The 26,622-nt window shown below is 38.4% G+C and overlaps 1 protein-coding gene across 3 annotated transcripts in view; it reads right to left on the reverse strand.

Moving 5' to 3' along the window:
- nsfa (N-ethylmaleimide-sensitive factor a) overlaps positions 1-26,622 on the reverse strand; it is a 43,994-nt gene that overhangs the window by 10,886 nt on the left and 6,486 nt on the right. For 2 of the 3 annotated variants that reach the window (XM_077557998.1, XM_077557997.1), the window contains exons 2-9: positions 12,596-12,613; positions 7,618-7,703; positions 4,904-5,003; positions 4,405-4,444; positions 2,120-2,286; positions 1,898-2,008; positions 1,030-1,105; positions 112-267 (exon numbers count right to left, since the gene is read on the reverse strand). In XM_077557998.1, the coding sequence (XP_077414124.1) occupies positions 112-267; positions 1,030-1,105; positions 1,898-2,008; positions 2,120-2,286; positions 4,405-4,444; positions 4,904-5,003; positions 7,618-7,703; positions 12,596-12,613 (754 nt within the window). The remainder of the gene's footprint in view (positions 1-111; positions 268-1,029; positions 1,106-1,897; positions 2,009-2,119; positions 2,287-4,404; positions 4,445-4,903; positions 5,004-7,617; positions 7,704-12,595; positions 12,614-26,622) is intronic. The other variant, XM_077557999.1, reaches the window with a different exon arrangement.

Below are 26,622 nucleotides of genomic sequence, written 5' to 3' on the forward strand. Positions count from 1 at the left end.
TTGACCTCTGGCTTAGTCCCTATCAGTCAGGGTTTGCCACAGCGAGTAACTCGCATATGTTATGAATGATACTTAAACTATAACAAGAAAAAACTGAAGGTAATTTCTCACCCATCTGCTCCACAATGTCTGGAGGGAAGACTCGGGAAGCAAAAGCTCTCCGGAAAATGTCGGAGAATTCCTTATCCAGACCACCAATGCCCATTTTCTCAAAGTTCCAGTCTGGGTTGATGATTGTTTGCCGTGCCTCCTTTGTTTTTGCCTTACCTAAAGAGTAATGATCAGTAAGTACTTGTACAATAGCATAAATAAATACACATAGACACGCGCACATTATACATTGTGGAGACGAAGAGAACTCATCTCTGTTTCTTCACGCAAACTGTTTACCTGCAAGCAACAAGCTACTAGCCTTCAAACCTTTGATCTCGATCATCCCTTCGAACCAAAAAACGTCATACTCCCACCCTTCCCTTAAAGCTACAGGTTGATGGTCATTATCTATCCCTTGTGGGTCACCACACACTCACAGAGGATGCCCAGACTTAACGTGACAAAAGTGCATCATTCAACAGGTAATCGTGAACAGTGTCATGAGAAACGGTCAAAGTGGTGGTGGGCAGCTTAAGTAGCCAAAATGGCTGCGCTTGGCAGAATGAGTTTTATGGCCAGGGACCGCAGAGGCCGTAGCGGCAGGGCCAATGGCGGTGGCAATAAGGAATAAAGGAATATGTGGTTGAACAGGAATGAGGGATCGGAGTCCAGCTCAGCCAGTATCATTTCCATCAATTCGGATGGTTTTCTAACCTTGCCAACAAGCTGAATTTTTGCCGGATTTCTTCACAAATACTACGGAAATCCATCTTGTACTGCTCCCGCTGATCCGTTTGCAACCGACCTTTTTAGGTCGGACCAATCAGGCCTTGTTTAGGGCGGGACATCGTATTTAATTGTGATTAATAAATAATTTCAATTCATGGATGAGATACCACTTCAGCTGATTTTCTTCATTTTAAATAAGGAACATACCAACAAGAGTCAAGGATGAACTCTCTGCCTTCTCAAAAATCACTTGACTGTTGCCCACCAGAAGCCCAACATCAATCTGTCAAAGGAAACAGAAGAAAAATCAATATTTCAAATAAGATTACCTACAAAATAACTTTAACAATCTTTATTGATTTAATTTCATAAATCACCATAAAGTATTCTCAATTGGGATCATAGTAAAGCTCTGTTCTCAAAAATAAATAATTAACTAATTAATTAATTAGTAAGTAATTGACAGGTGGCATATGACAAGTTGGGCTGAACCAGTCTGCTATGGGAGGGATGCTGGTTTTTAGGACACTGAAATAGAATAGCCTACTGAATACAAAATGTATTTTATGAATTTTTATTTTTCTGAAATATTTACAATATACTGTACTTTTTAAATATATTTTAAAATCTCACGCAGTGCCTTCACGTACCCCCATTTGAGAACCACTGGTTTAGAGTGTAGAAACAGAGGCATATCTATAGATAATGTCAGAATAATGCAGAATAATGCAGAACTAACAGAACGAGTTCCTCGCCCAGCCGTTAACAGTCAGATATCTAATGTGTGTACTTAGTAAGACGAACCTGTTTTATAAACCCTATAGTGTTCCTAATTTGTCATCCAAACAGCCTAGTGTGTATGGCTGGCATAGATATTTTTTCCCACAGGTCTCAGAGGCAGATACTGTATTGGTATTAATTTACTTTCCCCTCAAAATACCTCAACACACAGCCGTTAATGACATTAGCAGCAAAAGTAAGTACTGTCTATCTAAGCGGTTGGCGCCCTACCAATTAAAGCACTTGTATGTTGATCTATCAAATAAAAACACATGCTGCGCAGGTAGGCACGTACCTTTTGTGGTTTCTTTCCAGAGGCTGCCTCACCTTTGAGGATGCTGGCATCCATTGCCTCAACATCTTTGACAACCAGTCCAAAGAGTTTGTCACAGAAACTGAACACCAGCTGAGAGAAGAACGGCACAGGAAAGGTTTGCAAAATTCAACAAAGTACGCCGCATGTACGAATCAATGGCTCCTGCATGCTTTGCCTCAAAACAAATCCTAACAAAGAAACCTGCTGGGTGACAGAAAAGCTCTGGCTGTTGAACGTCTGGATGAACTCGGCAGCCATTTTGTCCGAGTCATAAAGTGAGGAATCCGTGCTCTTCTTCTGCAGGAAGTCAATTTCGATTGTCATGGCACCGATGCACTGCTTGGACTTGTCGAAGTTGTAGTTGGACACTGCGGGCACGCATATTTGTTATTTATGCCATAAAACAATCTATCACAAACATACAGAAAGCAAGACAGAATTAAAGATGTTAACATGCAGCAAGCACAAATCTTGATTTAAGTATTATTACACATGAGCACTGGAATCCCTACACTGTTAATGTCTCCTAATAACTAATGACAATAAAGTGTCATGCACAAGTAATTGCCCTATTCTCCAATTCTTATTATTTGCCTGCCCACCTTGATTTTTACGCTCATCTAACAAATGTAAAGATTAAACAAAGATGACCCAAGTGGACATAAAATTACATTTTAAATACACTAATGATTTTATTTATTAAGGGGGTCAATAATAATAATAGAATAATTTACCCCCTAAACCCAACACTGGAGGATTCTCGAGCATTTTAACTTGATTCAAGTCTGGACTTTGACTAGGCGGGGTGGCCTAGTCAAAGACGCCTTTTTTAAGCAATTCAGAAGATGACTTGCTGGTGTGTGTTTTGGATAGTTGGGATAGTCAGGATTTTCTGGTAAAGAGCAGAATTCATGATTCCAACAATCACAGAAAGAGTCAACACTCCCACCACAATGTTTGACCTTTTAGTATGATGTTCTTTTTCCGAAAATTTGTGTTATATTTATGGCAGGTGTAATGAAACACACATACCTTCCAAAAAGTTCAACATTCAGCTTGTCAGTCCTGAGAGGCATTTAGAAGTTTTGTTTTGCACAAGATGAGCCTTTATCCTGGATTGGCTGGCAACCAGTACAGGGTGTACCTTGCCTACTACTGCCCCAGCTGGGATAGGCTCCAGCGCCCTCGAGGACCGGACTTTGGCGCCACTGTTCTAGATGAATTGTTGCTCTGCTCTTAGGGTAATTTCTGTTCACCACTGTTCTATGATTTCTTCATTTGTGGGTAATGTCTCTCACTGTGTTTCGCTGGAGTTGTAAAGCTTTAGGAATGACTTTGTAGCACTTTTAAGACTAATAAATGTAAATTTGTTCTTAAATTTCTTTGGATCGGGGCAGATTTTTAAGAACTTTTGGCTGACTTCATTTAATCAGACAGGCTCTATTTAAGTCATTTCTTGATTGAACAGGTCGGCAGATAATCAGGCTTGGGTGTGATCAGGGAAAATCAACTCAGCTTTCCAAAAAATGTGGTTAGCCACAGTTAATTCACTATTTACCAAAGTAGGCAAGTACTTCCTCACACAAGGTCAGGAAGCTTTGAATAATTTCCCTCTTAAATACAAAATTTAAAAAATCACAATTTTTAAACAGCATTTTATTTACAAAGTGCTTAGGGATCTCTGCTATTTCTTTGATTAGCTTAATCTTAAATGTGGGGAACTATCCAAAAAAGTAAGAATTTAAGAAGACGACAAATAGTTTCTTCCTGTTTTGTTTTTATTTCCTTTTTTCTTTAACTTTGGTTAACTTTTTAGAGATAGAAACCCTATTTTCTCCTCTGATGCAACTCAACATATACAATACAACATGGCAGTTTTGATTACACAGGTATGTGATTTTTTTATTTTAGTCCAGAGGCTTTAGCGCACGTTTTTCAGTGTGCACTTGCGGATAAAAGCGCCAAATTTTGTATGAGGCTTCCTTAGGACATAATAAAGGATTTTAGCCTAGGAGCCCAACTCGGATATTGGAAGTATCTATCTACACAAAAGTAGTTTTTTATATATATGGAGAAAAAAAATAGTCAGAAGATTGACATGAATTATACTTTGTTTGTTTTTTTACATTTAAGAAGATGAATATGATTTGAAATTGTCCATTGATGATTAAACCTCCCAAAATATGTGTAAAATGAAGTATTAAGACATCTGGTAGCTGTACACCCTCCATTAAGTACTATAGAATCTAGGCAAAACCATCCAACTATTTGATATTTAAAATAGTTATTTGACAAGGGCTCATAGGCTAAAATTCAATAACTGACTAAAGAACCATCATGCAAAAAATTATGCTTTTATCTGCAATTGCACAATCATTTCACTAAGCCACTGGACTATTTGGTTGACAGTTCAAGTACGCTGAGAGCACCTTAAGCAAAAGTTATAGCTTTTCGCTATCTGATTTGACAATCAGATAGAGTAATACCTTCCACCTCCTGGCCAATGGAGAGACCAGCCCATTTTCGCTACAAGAGAGATAAAGAAAAGAGCAATGAGGTCAGTTAAGGTTTATTACGGTCACAGCAAAGAATTATGGCATAAGAATGATTACTCTTAGTCATTACTTAATCAATCCTAACCACTTCAAAATCATGGCAAAACACAAGTCATCAATGAAGAGTTATTTTCCAAGATTAGATAAAATCCATGATTGATGATGATGACTTATTTGACCATGACACACATTGTGTACGGACTTTTATCTTTTTCTTTTTTATTCAACTTGTTCACACTGAGCCAATGAATTCTTCTACCAGAAAGTACTTTTGGTTAGAGCTAAACAAAGGTTATTTTTCTCAAAATAATACAAATGGATTTGTAGCATTTTGGGAAAGAGCTCTTGATGATGCAATTCAATGCAGAGTGAAATTTGTATTCCTCTTCTATGTTTAAATTCCTAGACAAATATATATTTGTGTGAGTACCTGCGGCAGGCTGAAAGCAATTGAACCAGGTGCCACAGTGTGGTGGGTCTTGACTGTAAACACAAATTTGTGGTTGGGTGTGGTCTTCACAGTCACATGTCTGTGGAGAGAGTCATTAAACTTGCTAATAATGAATTCAACAAATCATCACATTACATTACTGTTATGGCGACTGCAGAGCATTTCAAATACTATAAGGTTTCCTATTATTGCATTGTCGAAATCCTCGGAATATCAGCCTCTCAACAGTGAATATTCTCAGATTTCTGCAGTCATCCATGGTGTTGAATTTAAAAAAACTAAAAACACTAGCAAACATGTGTTTTTACTTTGGGAAACAATGATCAACATATTTACCAATGTTTTTCTGATATGTTATGGACCATGCTAGTAACTGAATCTTAATGTATGCATTTTCTGCATGGACAATTTGAAATCATGTCCTGTTTTTTTATATGGAAATTAAGACTTGTTTTTGCAATCGAATCATCGATTAATCAACAAAATAACTATAATAATTATTAAAATAATCACAAGTTGATGGCCTAAAATATACAACTAACAAATATGGAACAGTAATTCTGATGATGCACTTGAATACAATGTAACAATCACACCCCTGACAGTGACACAATTAGTGTGTGTGGTCTTATTTTGGTTACATTGTGGGGCCAACATTCGGGGATTTCACAGAGTTGTGAGGCCCCCACGTCCATGTGGGGTCATTTTGCTATGCCCCACAAGTTTAGACCTCTTTTTGAGGGTCAAGACTTGGTTTTAGAGTTTAGGTTTGAATTGGGTTATGGTTGAGGTTAGGGTAAGGAATAGGGATATGCAATCATTTTTGATGGTTGGGGTTAAGGGAAGAGGCTAGGAAATGCATTATGTCTATTGATGTCCTCACAATTATGTAAGTACAAGTGTGCGCGTGTGTGTGTGTGGTGGTGGTTCGTCATTACGCACATACGTGCATTAATGGGGTTGCAAGGCGGTCTCCAAAAGAGAATTTGTGAATCAATTTAAGATTAGGAATTGAATTGTTGATCAACTTTCAAAAATTGGTTTAAAAAAACACGATTGAATTAAGTTAAATTAAGTTTACTTAATTCAATCATGTGCTACCAGTTGAAGCAATATTTAAAAAATGCTTCAATTGGAAACATATGATTGAATTAAGTTAATCCAAAGGTAAACCAAAGTGAATAATTTAAGTTTAATTAACTTATAATTAATTAAACTTAATATATTCACTTTGGGTTGTTAATTCAATCGTGTGTTACCAGTTGAAACATTTTATTTTTTTAAAGCTGGTCAACAATTCACTTTGTAATCTTAAATTGGTTCAACAACTCTCTTTTTAGAGTGTACTTTGCTCTCGCTGAGGGAAGCTGCTACGACTGGCCATGAATCATATCACTGTGTTCACTCCCACAATGGCACAAATGCCCCTTTCTAGCTGAACCCATCTACGAAAATAGCAAAAGAAAGAAAACTCCACCAATGCGCACAGTAGACTGTGCTTGCACTGGGCATAGAAATATGACCCTATAACTGAAAATGATTCATTTAATTGTATCATTTCCAATAGTAAAATTGACTCAATTGAAAAAAAAAATACTGAAAATTGTGAATTTTATTAGATTAAATTTAGTTTTTGTAATGTATGCCAATTTCTGCAGATATACAGAAACATTTGAACATGATGCATCTGTATATTGCCATTATTGCCTATCCATCCATCATCCATCTATTCATCCACCCATCCAACCAACCAACCATCCATCCGTTTTTATAATGGGGAGCTGCACCTTAACACATGTGACTTTGGGGGATACATCCTGGACTGGTTGCCAGTCAATCAACAGGAGAAATACATCCAGAGACAACCTTTCACACTCATATTCACTAAGTGGGACCTGAAACCAGGTTAATGTGAGTGAAGCACTACACCAAGCGGAATCCTCTGCCAGGTGACTGTGGGAAAATGCAAACTAATCACAGAGAGGCCTCAAAACCGTACGCTTTGCTGCAACAGTATCAGATTGCATCAATTTATTAATCATTTTTGAGGATAGTTTTGAAAAATATTTGGGTGGGTTGTCTTTGGCCAGCCTGCTGCTACGCTACAGTGGGACACTACTCATTTGACTGTCAAGAGCATGTCTGTGGCATTAATCTGAGCAGCAAAAAAGTCAAGCTCAAGTGAGCATTGCCTTCATAGTTAGATAATGGGGTAATTCCTGGCCAAACAAACTTTCAGCAACCAAAAGATCTCCTCAATTGTAGGCCAGGCTCATTTACAAATGATGGCAGTATGCGAGCCTTTAGCCTCCAAATAAGGTATTTTATTCAGTGCAATCTGTCTGCTGAATCAACTCAAGGGTGACATCAGAGAACCTTGGATTTTGCCACCCAGAAGTACGTGTGAAGTCATGGTAAAGTGTCCTGTTGGATGATAGCATTGAGAGACACAAACAGTGTAACATCTAATTTCACATCTGTTCTGGGCCGCCGGTAAACATACAATTTGTTCAAATGTAGAATAAATTTGAATCGTTTCCAGTGTCGAACTTTTATTAGATCTCTAGACCCAGTTGCAAAAGAAACATTATTACCAGTATGAAAAAATAAGAATCAAAAGTAAGACTGCAAACAGCAAAAGTTGAGCGGTGTTGGTGAGAGAGATGCGTGGGCTGATAATGAAGACGACTCACTGTCCGGACTGCAGATCCTTCTCGCTGACCACAGCACAGTTTGTCAGTGACAACTCGTCTGTCGGGCATCGTGCCGCTTGCATGGTCTGCAAAGACAGAGGCAAAGCAGGATGGGAAAAGAAGAGAAGAACAGTATTAGGCATACTGTATAAAATTACATGCATGAGAATTTCGGCACCAAAGACAAGCTTGATTAGTCTGCTGCCTACTAATTTTTTGAGTCAAGAAAAAGACGTTCATAATGCTCAAATTATGATTAGGTTTCCACGTAGGTACCATAATAAATACTGTAGGTAAAAAGTTCGCACCATTATGTGAAGTTGTCAAATTAAATGAGAATACCTCATGAACAGCAGAAACAAAACCTTAGCTGGCTGAAGATGACGTTACATCACCAAAGCTGTGAAAGTGATATCGCCAAGATGCAGCGAGACATTTTCAGCACATTAACAGATGGCTTGAAACGTACACCAAAAAATTATTTGACATGTTAAAAAGTAACACTTGGTGAAAAGCAGAGTAGATTTAGGTTAAATTGACAAATAGAGTTCAAGCCCGTTTGTATCTCAACTGTCACTTAAAAATAATGGAAAAATCTGCATTAACTTTTGTTTCATACTTTGCACTTTATGATTTTGTGCTATCATGTTTGATTAGAATGGAAAGTGCAGTATTTTATATCATTAGTGTGAGTGCGATGATGATGTAACTTTCTAAACACAGTATTTTATTGCTGTAGATTTCCATCCATTTTCATCTCGATAAATCAAATGAAAAGACTTTTGCAGCAAAACCGACTCAACAGCGAGCTGATGGAGAAATTCCAATGCACATTACTGCAGTCGAAGCACATGACATGGTAACCGCGGCAACAACATTATGCAATCCAACAGTGCCTCAAACAATAAATTAGGTTTACTGTTGGCAGATCCATCTGAGCCAACAAATGCAGATCTAACATATATTGTTTGATGCCACTTCTTTTAGCGAACCATCCAAAAGATTTGACTGATTGGTTCCACATGAGTGCCTCTGTATCCTATTTGATCTCTGTGCTGCTCAAGAGCACAAGCTTCCTGCCAAGCATCTGTGAAGTTCAACACAAGCACCTTAAAGTTCACCTGATTTGAACATTGCAAGACATATTTGATGTATCATTCCATTTCTATAGTGCTCTTCAGGGTGGTTGGCCTTATTAGGCTTCTGGCAGTAAGCCTATAAGTGTGTTTTTAAAAAATGGATTTCACTTATTAGGGGTGGGTCTAGGTCATATCCAGCAGGCTCACGGCATTAAGCGAAATAAATACAAAAAAACAAACCATTAACCTAACAACCAACTGATTATTTTCTGGCAGTTGGATAAAAGTATTGTGAAATGTTGTGGTTTCCAGCACATTTCACCACAAAGTAAACAAGCACATCCAATATTGTTTAAGGCAACTCAGAAACAGGGCCAGTAATATCAATCAGAGACAATTTCAGTTATTTCATAAAGGCGTCACAATAGAATAGAATAGAATAGAATAGAATAGAATAGATAAGAGACTATTTCAATTATTTCATTCAGGCATCACATGATAACGTGTGTAAGGTAATGTGGCAACGCACACCTTCAAACAAAAAAAAAGGAAAGGAAGTTTACAAAACAATTGGTGCACAGAAAGAAAGACAAAACAGCTCATGAGTAGTTTGTCTAAAGCAAGGGTCTCAAAGTGCCGCAGGATGATATTCTGTGGTCTCCTATTGACTTGACATTAAATTCTAATGTTATTGCGGTTACCACCATTTTTTATATGCCATTGCCTTTTTCAATCACTTATGGGCTAGCATAGGTCAGGCTCATGACAGCTTTCATTGAATCAGAGTACTGAACTGACACCAAGTGGAAGGAAAAGACCTCCCGTGAAGAGAAAGGCTGCAACAAGAACAGCCAATTTCAAGAAAAAGAGGAGGAGACATAATGTTTTTTTGTTGAGCTCAGAGGCACCCCGACATGTCTTGAATGCACAGAGAACGTAGTGGTGCCCAAAAAATCCGACACCATTACTCAACTACCGGTACATAAACTGAGGATTATGCAAAGAAACCCAGATGAGAGAGAGGACCGAGTCACCAATCTTGTTCACGTTCTGAACAACCGTTAATAACTGTTACCAATAAAGATTGAGAAGATTGGATAAGTTGTACTTTTTTAAATTCTTAGCCCCCTTCTTTGTGGAATACTTGATGCAGTCCAGACACAATCACACGCCCCTGGTCTAGTGTGTCTACAGTGGATGCATGCAACTTGAGTTGCTTAGTAATGCACCTTAAATACGGTAAGTGTCTACGCCAGGGCCCTCTAAATCATTGACAATTCAAAACATGCCCTGCTGGGATATTGGTTGGACATCTGCATTAATCTGTTTGACAAAATCAGTACAAATGATTGATTTGGGGTGTATAACTAAATTCCACTGACACTCAGCGATGCTGCTGACAGAGCATTTTGTTCATTCTGTGCATTAAATATCCTCAGTTGGAGTCGATGCGACAACAATTCACATCCCACACAAGCATGGGGGAGAAGACACAAACTCCACACAGCGCCGACCTGAGATTTCAGTCGCAAGCAGTAACTGAGATTCAATTGCTTAGAGTGATTCGCGCTGTCTTCCAATGTCACCTGCAAATAGTCTTTTTTGCAGCTCAGCCAATTCACGAAAAATGTATAACATTGCATCTAATTTGCAGCTTCGGCTTGTACCTTGCGGAGACCAGTTATTGCCAGTAGACTATTTTGCCAACATCAACTAGAAACGTGTATTTTGAGGCTTGAAAACAAAAATAAATAAATTAAACAAAGCTTCTGGAATTGAAAGTATTCCAAATGAGGCCCTTAAGTCACCAAAACTTTTAGATGTTCTTTTCCATCTCTTCAAGACCTGTTTTGAGTATAACTTAATTAAAATCAGTTGTTAAACCAATCCCAAAGTAAGCAAAAAACGGAATACCCCTCAGAATAAGTCTCCTCAGTGCTGTCTATAAACATTATTCTTATATATTAAATAATAAAAACTTATGTAAGCTTTTTTAGATGGAAGATCTTATCAAGCAATTCAGACTTTGTGTAAAAATCTAGTGGCTTGCGTTGAAATTAATGATATACTGTATGCTGGTTGGTTTGACACCTTTTGGAGTGTCAAACCAACCAGCATACAGTATAACAGCTAAATCTAGCTTTATAGAATAAAAAAAGCCAATTAAGGCCCACTGTCTGGATGAATTTAAGATAAGATAAGATAAGGTAAGATAAGATAAACAGAGAAACAGTAGTGCAAATAGATGGCACCATCATCACATTTGTTAAATTAATATGGGCATATTGCTGTATGCAAATTATGTTATTCTTATGGCTGAATCTGAGCTGGCTCGACAGAATATGTTAAATATATTAAATGCATGGTGTCATAAATGGAGACTTGCTATAAACCAGAACAAAACACAAATAATGCAATTCAGGAAAAAATATGGAAAGAAGCATCAGTTAAATTATTTTGACTTAGTTCCTTAGAATGTGTTTAAATGTAGGTTTTTTTCTTCCAAATCCTTGTACAACCAACATTGTTCTACTATCTTTAAACACGATCTGACATATTCTAAACAAGACATCAATACAACACTCCCCAATACATACAAATGGGGCTCTGATAAATTAAACGACAGTTTCTCTGACATCTTGTGGTTTGAATCAATGTCACAGTCACGCAGCAACCAAATGTGCATTAGTGGCAATTTTATGTGTTACTGCACCGAACCCCCACCCCTGCCCCCTGCGAGCACAACTTCTCTGTCTGTCCCAAAACTGGGATCCATCTTTTTTTTTTCTTGAAGGATATGAAGATGATACCTGACAGTTCGGACTGCTATCTGAGTGCGCATATCAAATGCACTATACTAAAACAATTCAAATGGGAACAAATATTTAATAACCAGTACATAGAAAATAAATATGGTGTTCTCAAACACAATATAATATTGCAACATGCTGATATAATAATAAAACATGTCCCGCCCAATTTAATTCACAAAATAGGATATTTTATATTTTTATATTTATAAATATCTATATATTTTTATAAAGTTTATATTTTATTTTTGTATTTAATAATAATAAATTAAACGACATTACTAATTGGCTATTAAATCATATTATTATTATTATTATTATTACTACTATTATTGTGTTGAGTGAGTAGTATTCACTCTAAAAACAATTGGGTCAAAAATAAGGACCAATTCTCTACTTGAGTCAATGTGACCCAACTTTGAGTAAAAAAATGGGTCTTTTAGTGTAAAACAACTCATAAATATTAGTCAGATCCTTTTCTTGGGTCAAAAAATTGGGTCGTTTTGTATAAAACAACACAAAAAGTTGGGTCAGACCCACAAAGGGGATTGGTCCATTTTTGATCCATAATTGGGTTACTTTTGACCCAAATATTTTCAGAGTGTTTGCTGGCCAATCAATCTGTGTTCAATGTGTTACCTGCAAAGAAGAAAACTATTGCAACCATCTTTAACAGGCCAACGGGGGCTCGTGCTCAGTCTCTCATTTCATTTATTTTCAAATAATATGTTTGGATTACCCCAAGTCAAACAGCGATCACGTAATGCATTAAATCTGTTTTCACTTGGCCTCAAGAATTCTACACAGGTTGGAGAACACCCAGGGAAATAAATGAATGAATGTTAATGACAGAGGATTTCCATTTCTGGTTTGCATGTGGCACTGAGTGGCTAGGTTGATGTCTTTGTCCTAGCCCAGGGACCAAGCCTACCATAGTGGCGCACTTCCTCTATGCAACCAACTCTCTCAGGGCAATTACATCCTGTGGTTGCCAGGTGGGGAAAACATTAACTGTCCCCAAGGAATTGCAAAAAGAAGCTAGTAGTGGTACTCGTTTGATGGATTTAACGGCTGTGTTTCCATACATACCTTGAAAAATATTACCACCTTGTGGCACCAGCGTAGGCAAGCAGAGAGGAAGGACAGAAGACAGTTTTTGAGACTTGAGGTGGAGGTGCGAGGCCGTGGTGGCAAAGCATAACTGCAGTTACAAGCATGGATTTATTTTGCATGCATGCCACATATATGCATGTGGACTATACATGGACTGATGACATTAATTTGCATGCATGCCAGAGATGAGGGTATTTCATGACATTGCATTTGTTCTTTACTAATTACTATAACACATTCTTCGTGGGAAATTTTGTTTTCAAACTGCCCAATTCAAGCATATTGACAATTTTACCCCAGATCTGGTACCCCACAACTGGATTGCATATGCAAAGCGACATGCAGGGTTTTATAAGATGGCCGCATTTCTTTGCCCATATTAATGAGTGACAACAGTCTCAATGTGGGGTGATTAGTGAAACACTGACGAATTTGTTACGACAAGAGTTCCTGTTAATTGTCAATTAAGGATGAGGAAAATGCCCAATAATACACAAGGGATAATGTAGGCTTACACAAAATCCTAATACCTTCCCACATATGATTAAATAAATTAATCACCATGAAGTTGAATTTCCATTAGGTAAGCAGGGTCATTCAAATGTATTCTGGTAGTATTGATGTAATGTTTACATGAACTGGATTAGTTTGCAATATTAGCCAACATGCTCGGAAACAAGACATAGGAGGTAATGAAACAATATGGAAAAGAAAAACACATTAAATGCAGAAAAGTTGCATTTTTAGTGTACTGAATTGGCTTAAGGGGGAAAAGGTGTAGAAGTCATAAGAAGACACAGATGCACCTGTAGTGATCCATGCGTAATCATGCCAAGGCAAAATAAATAAATAAAAGAATAATCAAATTCATTACATTTCCAGCTGGGCAGTCCCCAGGTAAGAAATGTGATTGCATCACATTGTCTTCATTCAAATTATAAGTCATGGAAGAATTTTACTCATACTCATGTCATCCGTGAGTCTTGAGACTTAAAGACCAAAAACAATTCCCAAAACACCCAGTTTAATGAAAAGGCTGTGTTTGCTTAATAGGTAAGCAGTCAGCGAAGGCAAAAAGACAAAGGGTTCATCTCATGTCTCTTAATTGCATCGTTCCTAGCTCCTCGCTCTTCAAAATAGTGAAAGCGACCCGGAAGTTGTTCTCAAAGGAGCGTCTCAATTGTCTTAAATGCGCATTGAGGCGCAAGGACCGAGCATCAGGGAGCTTCCAACGGCTATTTTAAATTGAGCGACATTTGACATACCCACTGCAAAAGACTTGTAGCTCCCCAATGGTGACGTACGAAAATGGGCATGTACCCGATGGACCGTAAATGACGCAGGATGTCAAATTAAATTGTTAGAATTCCTGTTTATATCGTTTCTTGATTATGTTAGTTTGAATATGCATGTGTTGCTGAGCGTCTGTTTTATGTGGGGCAGTACTTGTTGAAAACATTAAGGCTTGATTACACTGGCTCATGATGACTTGTCTTGATCTGTGTTTGGTTTGGTTTGGTTTATGTTTGCATTTTAGATGTTTTTCTTGTGTCTCCCTTTGTCAATGTCAAATTTCATAATGTCCATCTGTGACCCTTGTGTCATCCAATCAGGTCCCTCAGCCATGTGTGTCTTGCCCAGGTGTCTCGTTAGTGTGTATTTAGTTCTCTGCTTTCTTTCAGTCCTTGTTGGTTCATTGTCCAGTTTTGTCAATGCTGTTTGTGTCTCTACCAAACTCTACAAAAGTCTAGTTTGTACTTTGACTTTTATTTTTTTTGAGCACCTGTGCCTTGTCACCTTGCTTCCCTACATTTGGGTCCACATCCATCCACACACTGAATCTTGGCATTACTATGCTGAATGTACTTTTGACTCTAAGGTTTATTGGCTGCTATTTCTGAAATGCATTTGGTCGCATAAGGAAAAATAAAAAACATTGTCCCCTTTATTATTGCGATATTTATTGAGCCGCTTGCATTAGCTATACGCCAGGATAGGAGGATCCAAGGAATTCATTCCGGGGTAACAGAACATAAAATTAATCTATATGCCGATGATATTTTACTTTATTTAGAAGAACCTGCTATCTCGTTAGGGGCAGTATCTAACTCAGGGCTGGCCATGTTTGGTCCTCGAGAGCCACTATACAGCCTGTTTTCCATGTCTCCCTCTTTCAGCGCAGCTGAATGTAATTGTCAGCTCATCAGCAAGCTGTGCAGAAGCCTAATGAAAATCTTGATCATTAATCAGGTGTGTTAGTGGAAAGAAACATGGAAAACAGGCTGGATAGGGGCTCTCGAGGACCGAACTTGGCCACCACTGATCTAACTTAATAACTAAATTCTCACATTTATCAGATTATTCTATTAACTTGACAAAATCAACACTACGACCTATTACAGAAAATTCATGGAACCCTGCAAGCCAGGACCCACATTACTCTTTTACTATAGGCAATTTAAAATACTTAGGCATAAAAATCTCACCTAAATTAACTGATTTAATTCATTTAAACTTATAGCATTCACAGTGACCTGCAGCACTGGAATAATCTTCCTATTTCTCTAATAGGACGAATAGCCAGCATTAAAATGAAAGTTTTACCCAAAATAAATTATTTTTTCTCAATGATTCCATTCAAACCTACATCTAACTGGTTTCAGTCGCTGGACTCGGCCGTAACAAAATTCTAACAAAAAAAAGCAAAGATTAGTCTACCTACTCTTCAGAAAAGTAAATCCAAAGGAGGTCGAGAGGCACCAAATTTTATGCACTACTATATAGCTAACCAGCTACAATATATCGTTCTATAGGCACAACCCAACAGAGATACTAACTGTTGGCTGGAACTAGAACAGAAGGATTGTAACAACCTCAGACTTTTAGATTTACTCTTTATTACAACATCGATTAAGCGACACAATTATTTAAAAAACCCAATGATTTCCGCCACCCTGACCGCCTGGTGGAAGGCACTAGAAATTACAAAAGCCTAATTGGAGCCCTGCGGGCTTTCTCCCATATGGCATAACCCCGACTTTCAACTTAACAGTCAATCGTTTTATTTAGGTGTGTGGGAGCAGAAATGAATTACACATATCTACCATCTTTTCTCAGATAAATCGTTTATATCATATGCAAACTTGCTTCAAAAATACAAAATAAAACAAAGATTTTTTTACATTAGGCACAAGTTAAAAATATGGTAAAGAAACAAAATCCAACACTTCAGGGTACGCTTCAACCACCTGTTTTAGCTAAGGATAATACAAAGTGACAAATTGTCTGGGGGTTTTGGAGCCGGGGGGGCGGCGGGGGCTAGGCTGTGGTGGGTGGGGAGCAGGGGGGGTCGTGAAGGGAGCGGAGGCTGTGGGCCGGTGGGGTGCTTGGTGGGCCTGCCGTGCCCCGTTCTGCTGCGTTGGGCTGGGGGTGCGGCCCCCAAAACCCCAGACACCCTCCCACCACAGCACCCCCACACCCAGCAATAAATTCTGACATATACTGTGTATTTCTGATATGTGTCAATGGCATGACATCATCTTTAGGAGACATCTTCATCAAATGACGACATCGAGGAGCATTCATTGATACAAGCTGGGAGAAACATGCTGTAAACAGAAGACTATATGACAATATGCTGAGCTTGTTTCACCCTTTTAGATTTCAGTAAAACGTTGATTGAACTCTCTCCACACAATTTTGCCTATGTGAAAGATGATTGACATTTGAGTAGCAATAGGCAAACATTTTGTGTTCCACACTAATAAATATATTTCAATGACCTCATTCACATATTCATGACTATCAATGTCACATTCAGCAAGGCTTCATTTAGTAACTAACCTGCAATCAAGCAAACCAATAATTTGCCTTCTCTTTTTTTGTCTTAACTTCTAGATGTATCAAGCCTGTTATTAATTACTAATAATAATTTCCCCACATGTGAGTGTCTAATGTTGCTCCCTAAGTTATTTCCACTTTTTCTGAGGCAAGTATATCCTCTCATAGCTGTGCGCTACAGTAAAGTGGTCACTCTCATCCTCTCCTCTTGCTCATTTCAAACATCTCACTCTTAAGCATCACCCTGAATTATTCATAGTGCTGATACTCAGGGGGGAATCCAGCTACATGTCTGCACCAACAATCAATGCTGCAGGATCAGGGTGGAGCACAGTGGCTTTTAATAGCTGTACTGTGCTGCAATGGTTGGGAATTTTTGCTCTTGTCTATTTTTAGTCTGATAAACAAGATTCAGACGGTTCAAGTGTATTATCCATGAGCGAAAGCGGAAGTCATCTCTTCATTCATTGCATTATATGGAATCTGAACCAACATAAACAAGACTTCAAAGATACAGGACAGTAATGGCCTAAAAAAACATTGCCACCCTTGTGCTTCTGTCAGATAATCAGAGGTGGGCAGTCCTGTCCAGTACTGTCCGTCACCGACCGACCCTTGTTTTGCTGACCAATGATGAGAAACTTACAAAAAATAAAATGGCGGACTATGCAAGAGCAGTCAATGTAAATGATTTATATTGTGAATTTAAGTGGCAACAGTCGAATAATGGGAGTATCATTGCTTGGTTTTGTCCACTTAAAGTGACAGACTGACTGACGGCATACCCACCTTTTTTGGTCGGTCCTAAAATAGCAGTGATGAAGTGACGATGGAAGCATAGATAAAATAAACAACGGACCGCCGATTACAAGTTAGTTTGGTTTAAAAAACAAAAACGGTAGACTGACAATGATGGAAGGTGGCCCAGGGTGCTGATGAATGACTGACAGACTAGCAAAAATATGTAAAATGCCCGCCTCTGCAGATAACATACCACTTCTCCCACATAACTGTAGCAATTACAGAGTCTTTGATATTTAAATGTATTTCTCTTGTTTGCTTTGGAACAACACAAAATAAAAGCAGAGAGGGAGGGAAAAATCCAAATCTGATCATTTTCACACAGAACTAAAAAAATGGACAAAATAATGGTACCTCTTCATAATTTTAAGAAAGTCTAAGGCCCCGTCCAGACTGAAGCAAAGTCGGCTTTGTTCCTCAAACAAATCTCGTACACACAGAAGCATTTTAAGACTTACGTGTGTCCAAAAGAAGACGCTGAGGACGTTTAACGGCTGTAATGTATATGCCAAGTCTGGAGTGGCGCTGTAGCGCAGCCACAGAGAGTTAACGGAAAGCGTAGAAGAAGAATCAGCGAAGAAGACGAAAACTTTTTTCTAACTTTATTGCAATCTACAGAACAAACATGGCTTTGCATGTATCAAAACAACATGGAAAAAGACGAAATCAGGAGAAGTGACAATGGCGGGTGATTCAAGTACAACACCGCTTGTTGAACATGGGAATAAAGAAGCAAAATATTTTGCTTGCAAAAGCATAAGCAAGCTAAGGAGGTTGCGCAAAACGACTACGACATGGCTATCCGCCATTGTTGTTGACAGACTGACGGTTCGCGCGCAGTCAGGCGAGAATTGGCACATACGTCATCAATCTGCGACAATGCGTCGTCATCAAGCTGCGACCATTATGTCATCACTGGAGGAGTATCCTGCATATGGTGTCCAGACGGACGCGTACGGTCCGCGTTTTGAAATCTTTCCACACTGGAGCCCGGTTTCAAAAGTGATCGGTTTCAAGCTCCGAAACCGGGCCATTGTGTGGACGAACGGCCTAAACGGGAAGAAACTTGTGAAGATACATTGAAACTGGCTTCCGTGTGGATGGGGCCTAAATGTATTGGAAGCATACCACGCTACTTAAATTTGTAATTAAACTCACCTGTGGTAAAAAACTAACCAAAAAAAAACAGGTGCTGGCAATTTAGAAATAACATTTGTAGCCAGTTAAAATGGTAAGAAGGTGACTCATCATGTTTGTGTATCTGTATGCGCCACACTAAGCATGGGAAAAGAAAGAAGAGTAAAGTAAAGTATTGTCAAATTATTTGAAAACCAAAAATGTGGAAAATACTGGACAATCTCAAAGCTACAAGTCGATCTCCAGAGATCTGAATGTTCCTGTGTCTACTGTGCGCAACACCAAGAAGTTCACAGTCCATGGCACTGTGGCAGCAGAAGTAAATATCTTTTTGGCAGAATGTCCTGCGGACAGATGAGACCAAAGTCAAGCTTTTTGGTCATCGGACGGTTTATCGAAAACAAATTGAGACCTTCACTTAAAAGAACACGGTTTCTACAATTAAAAAAAACTTATAACTTTGACTAATGTTTGTTTTGAGGTTGCTTTGCTACTTTTGGGACAAATGTCTTGACTGTGTGCATGGCATCATGAAATCTGAAGACTACCAAACAATTTTCGGGCGCAATGTTGGGCCAAGTGTCAGAAAGGTTGGTCTCCGTCAGGGGTCATGAGTTATTCAACACGATAATGACCCAAAGCACACTTCAAATAGCACCCAAAATGGCTTAAAACTAAGGTCTTGAGAGTTCTGAAGTGGCCAGCAATGAGTCCAGATCTAAATACCAAAGAACACCTGTGGAGATTCCTAAGAACAGTAACTGGAAGAATAAGAATGGGTTAAAATTACAGAAGAGAAGTGTGAGAAAACTGTTGATGCTTACAAGAAGTGATTGATTTCAGTTTGTTTTTTGGTTTGTTTGTTTTTTACACAAAAGGGTGTGCTATTAAATATTAAGATAGGTGTTCCATTAGTTTTGTCCAGTCAGTTTTTGTAGTTCTGTGTGGAATACATAATATGTAGTCTTATTTGGCTTGTTTCCCTTTTTGTTTTTGTGCCGTTCCGATACAAACAAAATGATTAAACGTAAATACTAAATCATTTGTAATTGCTACAGTTTTCTAGAAGTTAAGCAGTCTCTGACAGAAGCACAGATTAAATTTAAGTGCTGTCAGTGTAAACAAACAATTGGAGACAAACTGGATAAATATTTTACTTTTTTTAGGGATGGATTGGCAAACTAGCCATTATATCACAATACAGAAATTATTTTTAAAAAAAACTGGATATATTGTGAAAAAATCTTCTCGCTGCACATCAATTAGTAATTAATTAATATTAAATATTGGATTATTTTATGAAACAATTAGATGGATTAGGCATTTGAATGTGGACTTAAGCTTCAGAACAAGTACAGCAAGGAAGGAATGATACTGTTGATGTTTCTCACAACTTTTTAAAGTAAATAAAACAAATTTCCATGAATTTAGTATGTTATTCATATATAAGCATCATTAAGTGTGTAATGGCATATATCTGGACATCAGACAGCGACAAATCACCGGAGGTTGTGCCTTGGCGCTGCCGCGGCCTGGAGGGCCCTGGGGGGTTGTGCTTGCTCTGTCCTGGCCGGGGTCGACGGCTCCCCTCTTTGGTAGAGGTTTTCATGCATGCCACATCCACCACACCAGCATCTACCGAAATTCAAACAGAATCTGCGTCTTCCTCTGGTAGTTGAATCGGTGGAGGCTGATGTCTGTGGATCTCACTCTGCTTCATCTATCCTTCCTTCTTTTCCTCAGTCTCTCCTTTGGTCTCTTGAGGTCTCCCTAATTTGTTGGAATTTAGATGTTTCTGGGGTTGGTGAAAGACTGGTTGGTAACCCGATGGGTAGTAGGTGATGTCTGGTCGGTGCTGGATTTCACTTTCCTTTCTTTTCTTTGATCCTTCCTCGGGTCTTCTGACAACCTCACGATTCTAGCTGGATTCTGAAGTATTCGGTTTAGGTGAACAGTATGGGATTTTTAATAGGTTTTAGGTGAATTAATGAGCACACACTCACATGCACATACTCACACACATACAAAAAAAAAGAAAAAGAGAAGAAAAAAAGAGAGAGCAATGATGATGACATGTCGAATCGGTAAGATTACCGAATGAACAATACTTAGCTCTCTCAGGAAAAAGGAAAAAATCAATAATGTTTGCTGATGTATCAATACTGTTCTGTAAGAGATGACGATGCAATATATTTTAATATCGATGTTTGTCTTACCCTTGTTCATCATTGCGTGCCTTATTTGTTGGTAGTTTATTTGACGTGATTGTGGCTGCAGAAATTATCTGTATCTCCTTAAAAAATAAAATGTATTTACAAATCTGGCCTTACATATTTGTACTAAAATTGTATGCTCATCACAATCTTTAGTTGGATAAATGAGAGCACTGGATGGGAAATTAGGGCAGAACTCCATCAGATTGGATTTGATAAGATCAAACATACCAACAGCTTCTTGTCAGAAACAAGGAAGCACAGAAGCACAAGTATGTACACGGGTTTGTTTGTGTCGGTCTCCATTCTATTTGTCCTCGATGTGTCTCCTTGGTGATGGTGTGCTCTAATGTGGTATTGTTTGCGAGTGAAAACAATGTGTTAATTTTGAGTGTTGCTGCAGCTCGCTAGCAAACGGGCTGTCTAAATATAGTTATAGCTCTAGTTTGCAAACACATTCACTCGCTCACTCACTCACTTCAATGATGACCTTATTGATTAAAACATATTTCAAAAATTGACCCAGCTTGCAAGCTGCCAAAAGCATTCATTGAGAACGTTTCCTATCCCCACCCCAAATGTTTTTTAAAAGAGACATTTAAGGAACAATTAAGTTTTTGTATGTATACAATTGGAAGAGACTCTGGCGTCTACAACCCACCCTTAAGTGTGGAGAGGGAAAAAAAACTTGTTCATTATGCTTTATTTATCTCAAATCAAATCAAACTTTATTTATAAAGCACCTTTCATACATTAAAATGCAACTCAAAGTGCTGAACAATTAAAACATCCATTGTACAATAAAAAGATACACAAGATTCAAAGATTCACAAAGTGAAGCGTGCCACAGCCCCCAGGGATAAGGGGCCCCTGGGACGACCGCCCACCCGCAGGAGACCAGCCATCCCTCCCAGTGGGGAGGCTCCCCCATGAGGTAACACTGGAGCTAAAGACCTAGTAACAACTAAATAAAAACAGTTAAACCCTAGACAAAAACAGAACAAAAGGCAAAATCAAAGCTAAAAGACAATATAATTAAAAATAATTAATAATTAATAATTAATAAAAAAAAGTTGTCTGTGAGCAAGCAATCCTGAATTTACTAAACATCAGCAGTACTTGCCATTGGCCCAGCAGTGTATGGGGCGAGGGGAACTCTAGCTCACATCGAGGAGATCCTTGGAGCATTTCAATCGAATCATGACACAGACAGCAGGAAACTGTTGTAAATTGTGAAAAAAGGCGGAAAACCGGTCTAACTTAAAAGGTCCAAAAAGCAACAAGCAAAGAAACATCAATGCCTGTGAGAAATCGGCCTGTCAGCAGAAAGGCCACAAATTCAGTCAACTAAGAATGGTTATAGTAATCAATCAGTCCATTGATTATCTCTAATCAATTCTGCCAAATTCATTGTTCAATAATGAGTTGAACTTGTAAAGCAATTGTGACAAAATGGGGTGCCTAATTGGCTGCAGCCCACACAAAATGGGCTGATGGTAGCCTTAACTAGCCCAAGGCCTGAATTCAACCCAACTTCATTTATAGTGCACTTTAACAAAAGCCACAGCTCTAACAAAGTGCTGCACAGAAGATTAAGCATAACACAGCAACTACTACCAGTCCCTTAAAACTATCCCTGCAACTTCAATATGATACGGTGTTGTGGAGTAAATTAGTGAGGTTCCGTGTTTTTTGATATTCACAACAAGTGTTGAATGCCAGCAGTGTTTAGGGAAGTAAGCAAGAGACTGCAAAGTTGTTTTCACCAAGCAGTGCAGTTTGACTAGGTACCCATTTTTCAACATTTTCATTGTAAAGGGTCCCACCACGTCAAAGACACAGTACTACAAAAAATTCAAATAAATTCTTCTCTTGTGTGGAGTTACAGTACAGTTGCTCTGAAAATTATTCAGCGCACATTGTTAATATTATTCATTATTGCAACTTTTACAAACTAAAACAATTTTTGTAATAAACCAACAAAAAATATATATATTTAAGAGGCCCATAACTAATTACAAGCAGATTTTTTTATTATTATTTTTTTACAGAGGCTATCTATTGAAAACAATTTGCGGATAGACGTATTAATGGAGATTTAAAACAAAAGATTGCTATGGTAAAATAAAAACATTTTTAATATGCTTGATTCATGACAGAGAGACGACTGTAATCAGTTTGCGTTGCTTGTTTACGGACGCCAGAATGCAGCTCGGTACCATGTCGCATTTATCTTAGTTCATTTAATTGCCACATTACACACTGTCATGCTGCTAAAATGTCACATTCCCTTGCTGATGAAGTTATCTTCATCCTGCAGACTCCCAATGATGGAAATGAAAGCATTAGTATCAATGACTAGTGATGTTTTCCACTACTGTAAGACATTTCTGTGCACTAGGAGGAGTAGGGCGCACTAGTACACCCACTACATGCTTCTAGTAAGGCATTCCAAATACATGTAGCTACTAGCTAGTGTATGTACATATGTTAGGTTGATCCAAAACTATATATAAATTGTCAATAAATATGAATATGAGTGGTTGTTTGTCTATATGTCACCTGTGATAGGCTCAAACTCACCCAGGACCATAATGAAGATGCTAAAGAAGATCACTTAATGGTTTTTACATGTTTATACTTCCATATAAAGTACTCAAGATGTACCTGGCTGCACCGATGGAACAAGCACAACATTTCAAGAATACAAGCAGAGCAATCAAGTCCAAGTTTTGCAAAGAACAATAAAATTAAGTGTATTTGTTGCTTGAGGCAAGAGATATGCTTGTTCCGTGTAGCCAACAGCAGCATCCTCAAAGTATAAAGACTCCACAATTCCTCTCTTGGCCATAAAATAGATTGAGTGGGTGGTCAAACAAACCAACACCGGAGCTGAGGAAGACAATTTGAAATTTATGAGGGAAGCGTCCCACTGACACTGGCACGTTCGCAGCCTGCAGCACACAATTTGCACAGAATTACTGTACTTCTGGGATCACATTTATTGTAGATTTTCCTTGATGCCATCAGATCAAGCTGAGGGAGGTTGACAAGAGGCAGGTGAGGCTGAATTCATTATCACTGTTATCACTCCCCAACACTGGCCTACATTCAGTCTCTGGGCAACAAGCTGTGCAAGCAACAGCGGACACGCACTAGTAATCCACTTAACAAAGCCCTCGCTGATGGCTGAGGGTCCACACAATTGAACCTTCTGTTTGTTTGTTTTTGTCATTCATTGTACCTTTATCTGTCAGCACTCACATTTAGTTGGAATTTAGAACTAGATGTCCACCTGTAACACCAGCATCATTTTATCTATGTGAGATCTATGGGAATGTACATGCTGGGGATGGCATAATAAAGTATGAAATTTTTAAATGATCCCCTATCAAAAAAACTAAAACAGCCAACATAACATGTATATTAGTAATAATTCTTTCAATTGTTAGATGGGATAGGCTCCAGATCAGACTCTGACCCCAATAAGCAGAACAGAAAACGGATGGATCGTTTTGCTGATAATTTGTACTGAGCAGCATGGTAAGTTCTATTTAAGTACATCATTACAGACTAAGACTACTCTTAACCCTTTGCAGTGTTTACATGCCTTTGGGGTGCTTTACTTTCCTCTAATCTGTTGGTTTATGTTGGCCATACGGGGGATGAGCCTGGTGGACCTTAATGCAAACAGCACTACAGCTACAATCTGACCAACATCCTCAGTCACCTTAAAATGCCTGTGGACTACACTGATTATCCACCATTTGAACATCAATAACAGTTTTAGACGGAGGACTTAATATTACAAATGCTTGGGGTATAAACAGACAAACAAGAAACAAATCATTGATGTTTTTTTTCCTGAATTACATCAAATTTGAAACCTGATTTATAGGCTTCCTTGTAGCAATTTTAGTTATTAGTATTACTGTCATTGTCCATTTATTTCTAAAGGCAAAAGTGGTTACTCCTGTATAGACCGATTTCTACCTGCGGAGGAAATGTATTATTCCGAGAAAGCCAGCCTTGGAAAGATGATGTAAAGGTTCCCCAGGAGCGGCAGATTTTGTAACAGGGAGGCTGTTGTTCAACTGTTATTTACAACCACAAGTCAAGACTTCCTTAAGTAAGCATATTTTGGACATCCTCTACTTTGCAGTGGTGTGCATTTGGCATTTGGGTCTTTGGTATCACTAACAAAAATGCCTATTGGCAATCAAGCCTTTTGTCTATGGATAACCACCTATGTAAACTTAGCCTAGTATTTTTGTGTGAGTTGCTGAACCAGTTTATGAAGGTGTTAAGTCAACATCTTGGGTTTTAGGGACAGAAAAACACCAGAAAGCCACCGATAACATTTTGCACCCACCAATTATTTTCAGATTCAAAAATATTGGGACACAACTCTCACATTTTTGGCCTGATACATGACAACCAAAATAGATTTGAAATAAAACAACATGTGCCTTAACTGCAGACTTTCATTGTTTATTTAAGGGGATATACAGTACTATACATCTAAATGAGGTGAATGGTGTTGGAATGACAACAGTCTGTATATGCCACTCCTAAGTTTTAGGGGACCAAAAGTAATGAGACAATTGCTTGCTCAGCTGTTCCACAGCCAGGTCAACATGTATGGCTACCAGTGGAACTGGTTCGCTTGTATTTACTGATCATGTAACTGCTGACAAAAGAAGCAGGATGAATTGTGAAGTGTTTCAGGAGAGATTATATGCTCATATTTAGCCAAATGCTTCAGAACGTAATGGACGGCGCTTCACAGTGCAGATGGACAATCACAATAAGCATATTGGGAAAGCAACCTAACCATTTTGGAAGGCAAAAAAGTGGAATGTTATGCAATGACTAAGTTCATCACCGGATCTGTATCCATTGAGCATGCATTTCACTTGCTGACAAAACTGAAGGGAATAGCAGAAACTGAAGACAGCTGCAGAAGAGGCCTGGCAGAACATCACCAGAGTTGAAATGCAGCATCTGGTGAGATCTATACTTTGCAGACTTTAATTGACTGCAAAATCATTTGCAAACAAGTGTTATTAGAAAAAGAAAGTTTGATTAATGTTTGTTAATTTGCTACATTACTTTTGGTCCCTAAAAAGTGAAAGGCACACAGTACATACAAACTGTATGCTGAATGTCTGCAGTTGTTAGTTTCATTACAAATCCATTATAAAATAGAATTGTGTCAACGTGTCAGTATTTGCTGCTGACTGCATACATGCATGGGTCGAGCCCATGTATCATGCCTGAGGCTCAGGGTTAGGGTCAGTTTTGTTGTTTGGACTAGAAAACTTAAGTAAACCTGAATATTTTGAGTGAGTGATGAGTAGTATTTAGATTTCTGCATTTAATCCATAAACGACTAAAGAAAAAATGCGACATCATAGTGTCTGCCTTGTATCTCAGAAAACTTTTCTTTTTTTTTTTTATTAAAAAAAGGCAAACATGTTTGCATTGCCTCATTTCAACATTTATTATCAATACTTTACTCTTATACTTTCTTTCCACTCCATACAGGGCTATATGGATAGATGTAGAGACTAGAGAGTTGAACCCACATATCCAAATTGGATATCAGAGTATGCTATAAGCTGATTTTCCAAATATTTGCATATACACTACTCACAAAAAGTTAGGGATATTTGGCTTTCTGGTGAAATTCATGGAAAATGTCAAGTTCACACTAAAGTGATATCATATCATGAAAGCAGGGCATTTAAGTAGAAGGATGCACTGATGGTTTCCTCATCTCAAGCAATTGATTGAAAAAAAAGTTAACAATGGTGGCTACACCACAACCAAAAATGTCAACGTCCCAATAACTGGTCATGTGCCCTTGAGCATCAATTACAGCTTGACAACGACGTCTCATGCTGTTCACAAGTCGACTCATTGTCTGCTGAGGCATGGCATCCCACTCTTCTTGAAGGGCAGCCCTCAGGTCATTGAAGTTTTCAGCCTCTACATGGCGACTCAGCTGAT

The sequence above is a fragment of the Vanacampus margaritifer genome, chromosome 2 (assembly GCF_051991255.1).
Source record: "Vanacampus margaritifer isolate UIUO_Vmar chromosome 2, RoL_Vmar_1.0, whole genome shotgun sequence".
Classification (NCBI taxonomy): domain Eukaryota; kingdom Metazoa; phylum Chordata; class Actinopteri; order Syngnathiformes; family Syngnathidae; genus Vanacampus; species Vanacampus margaritifer.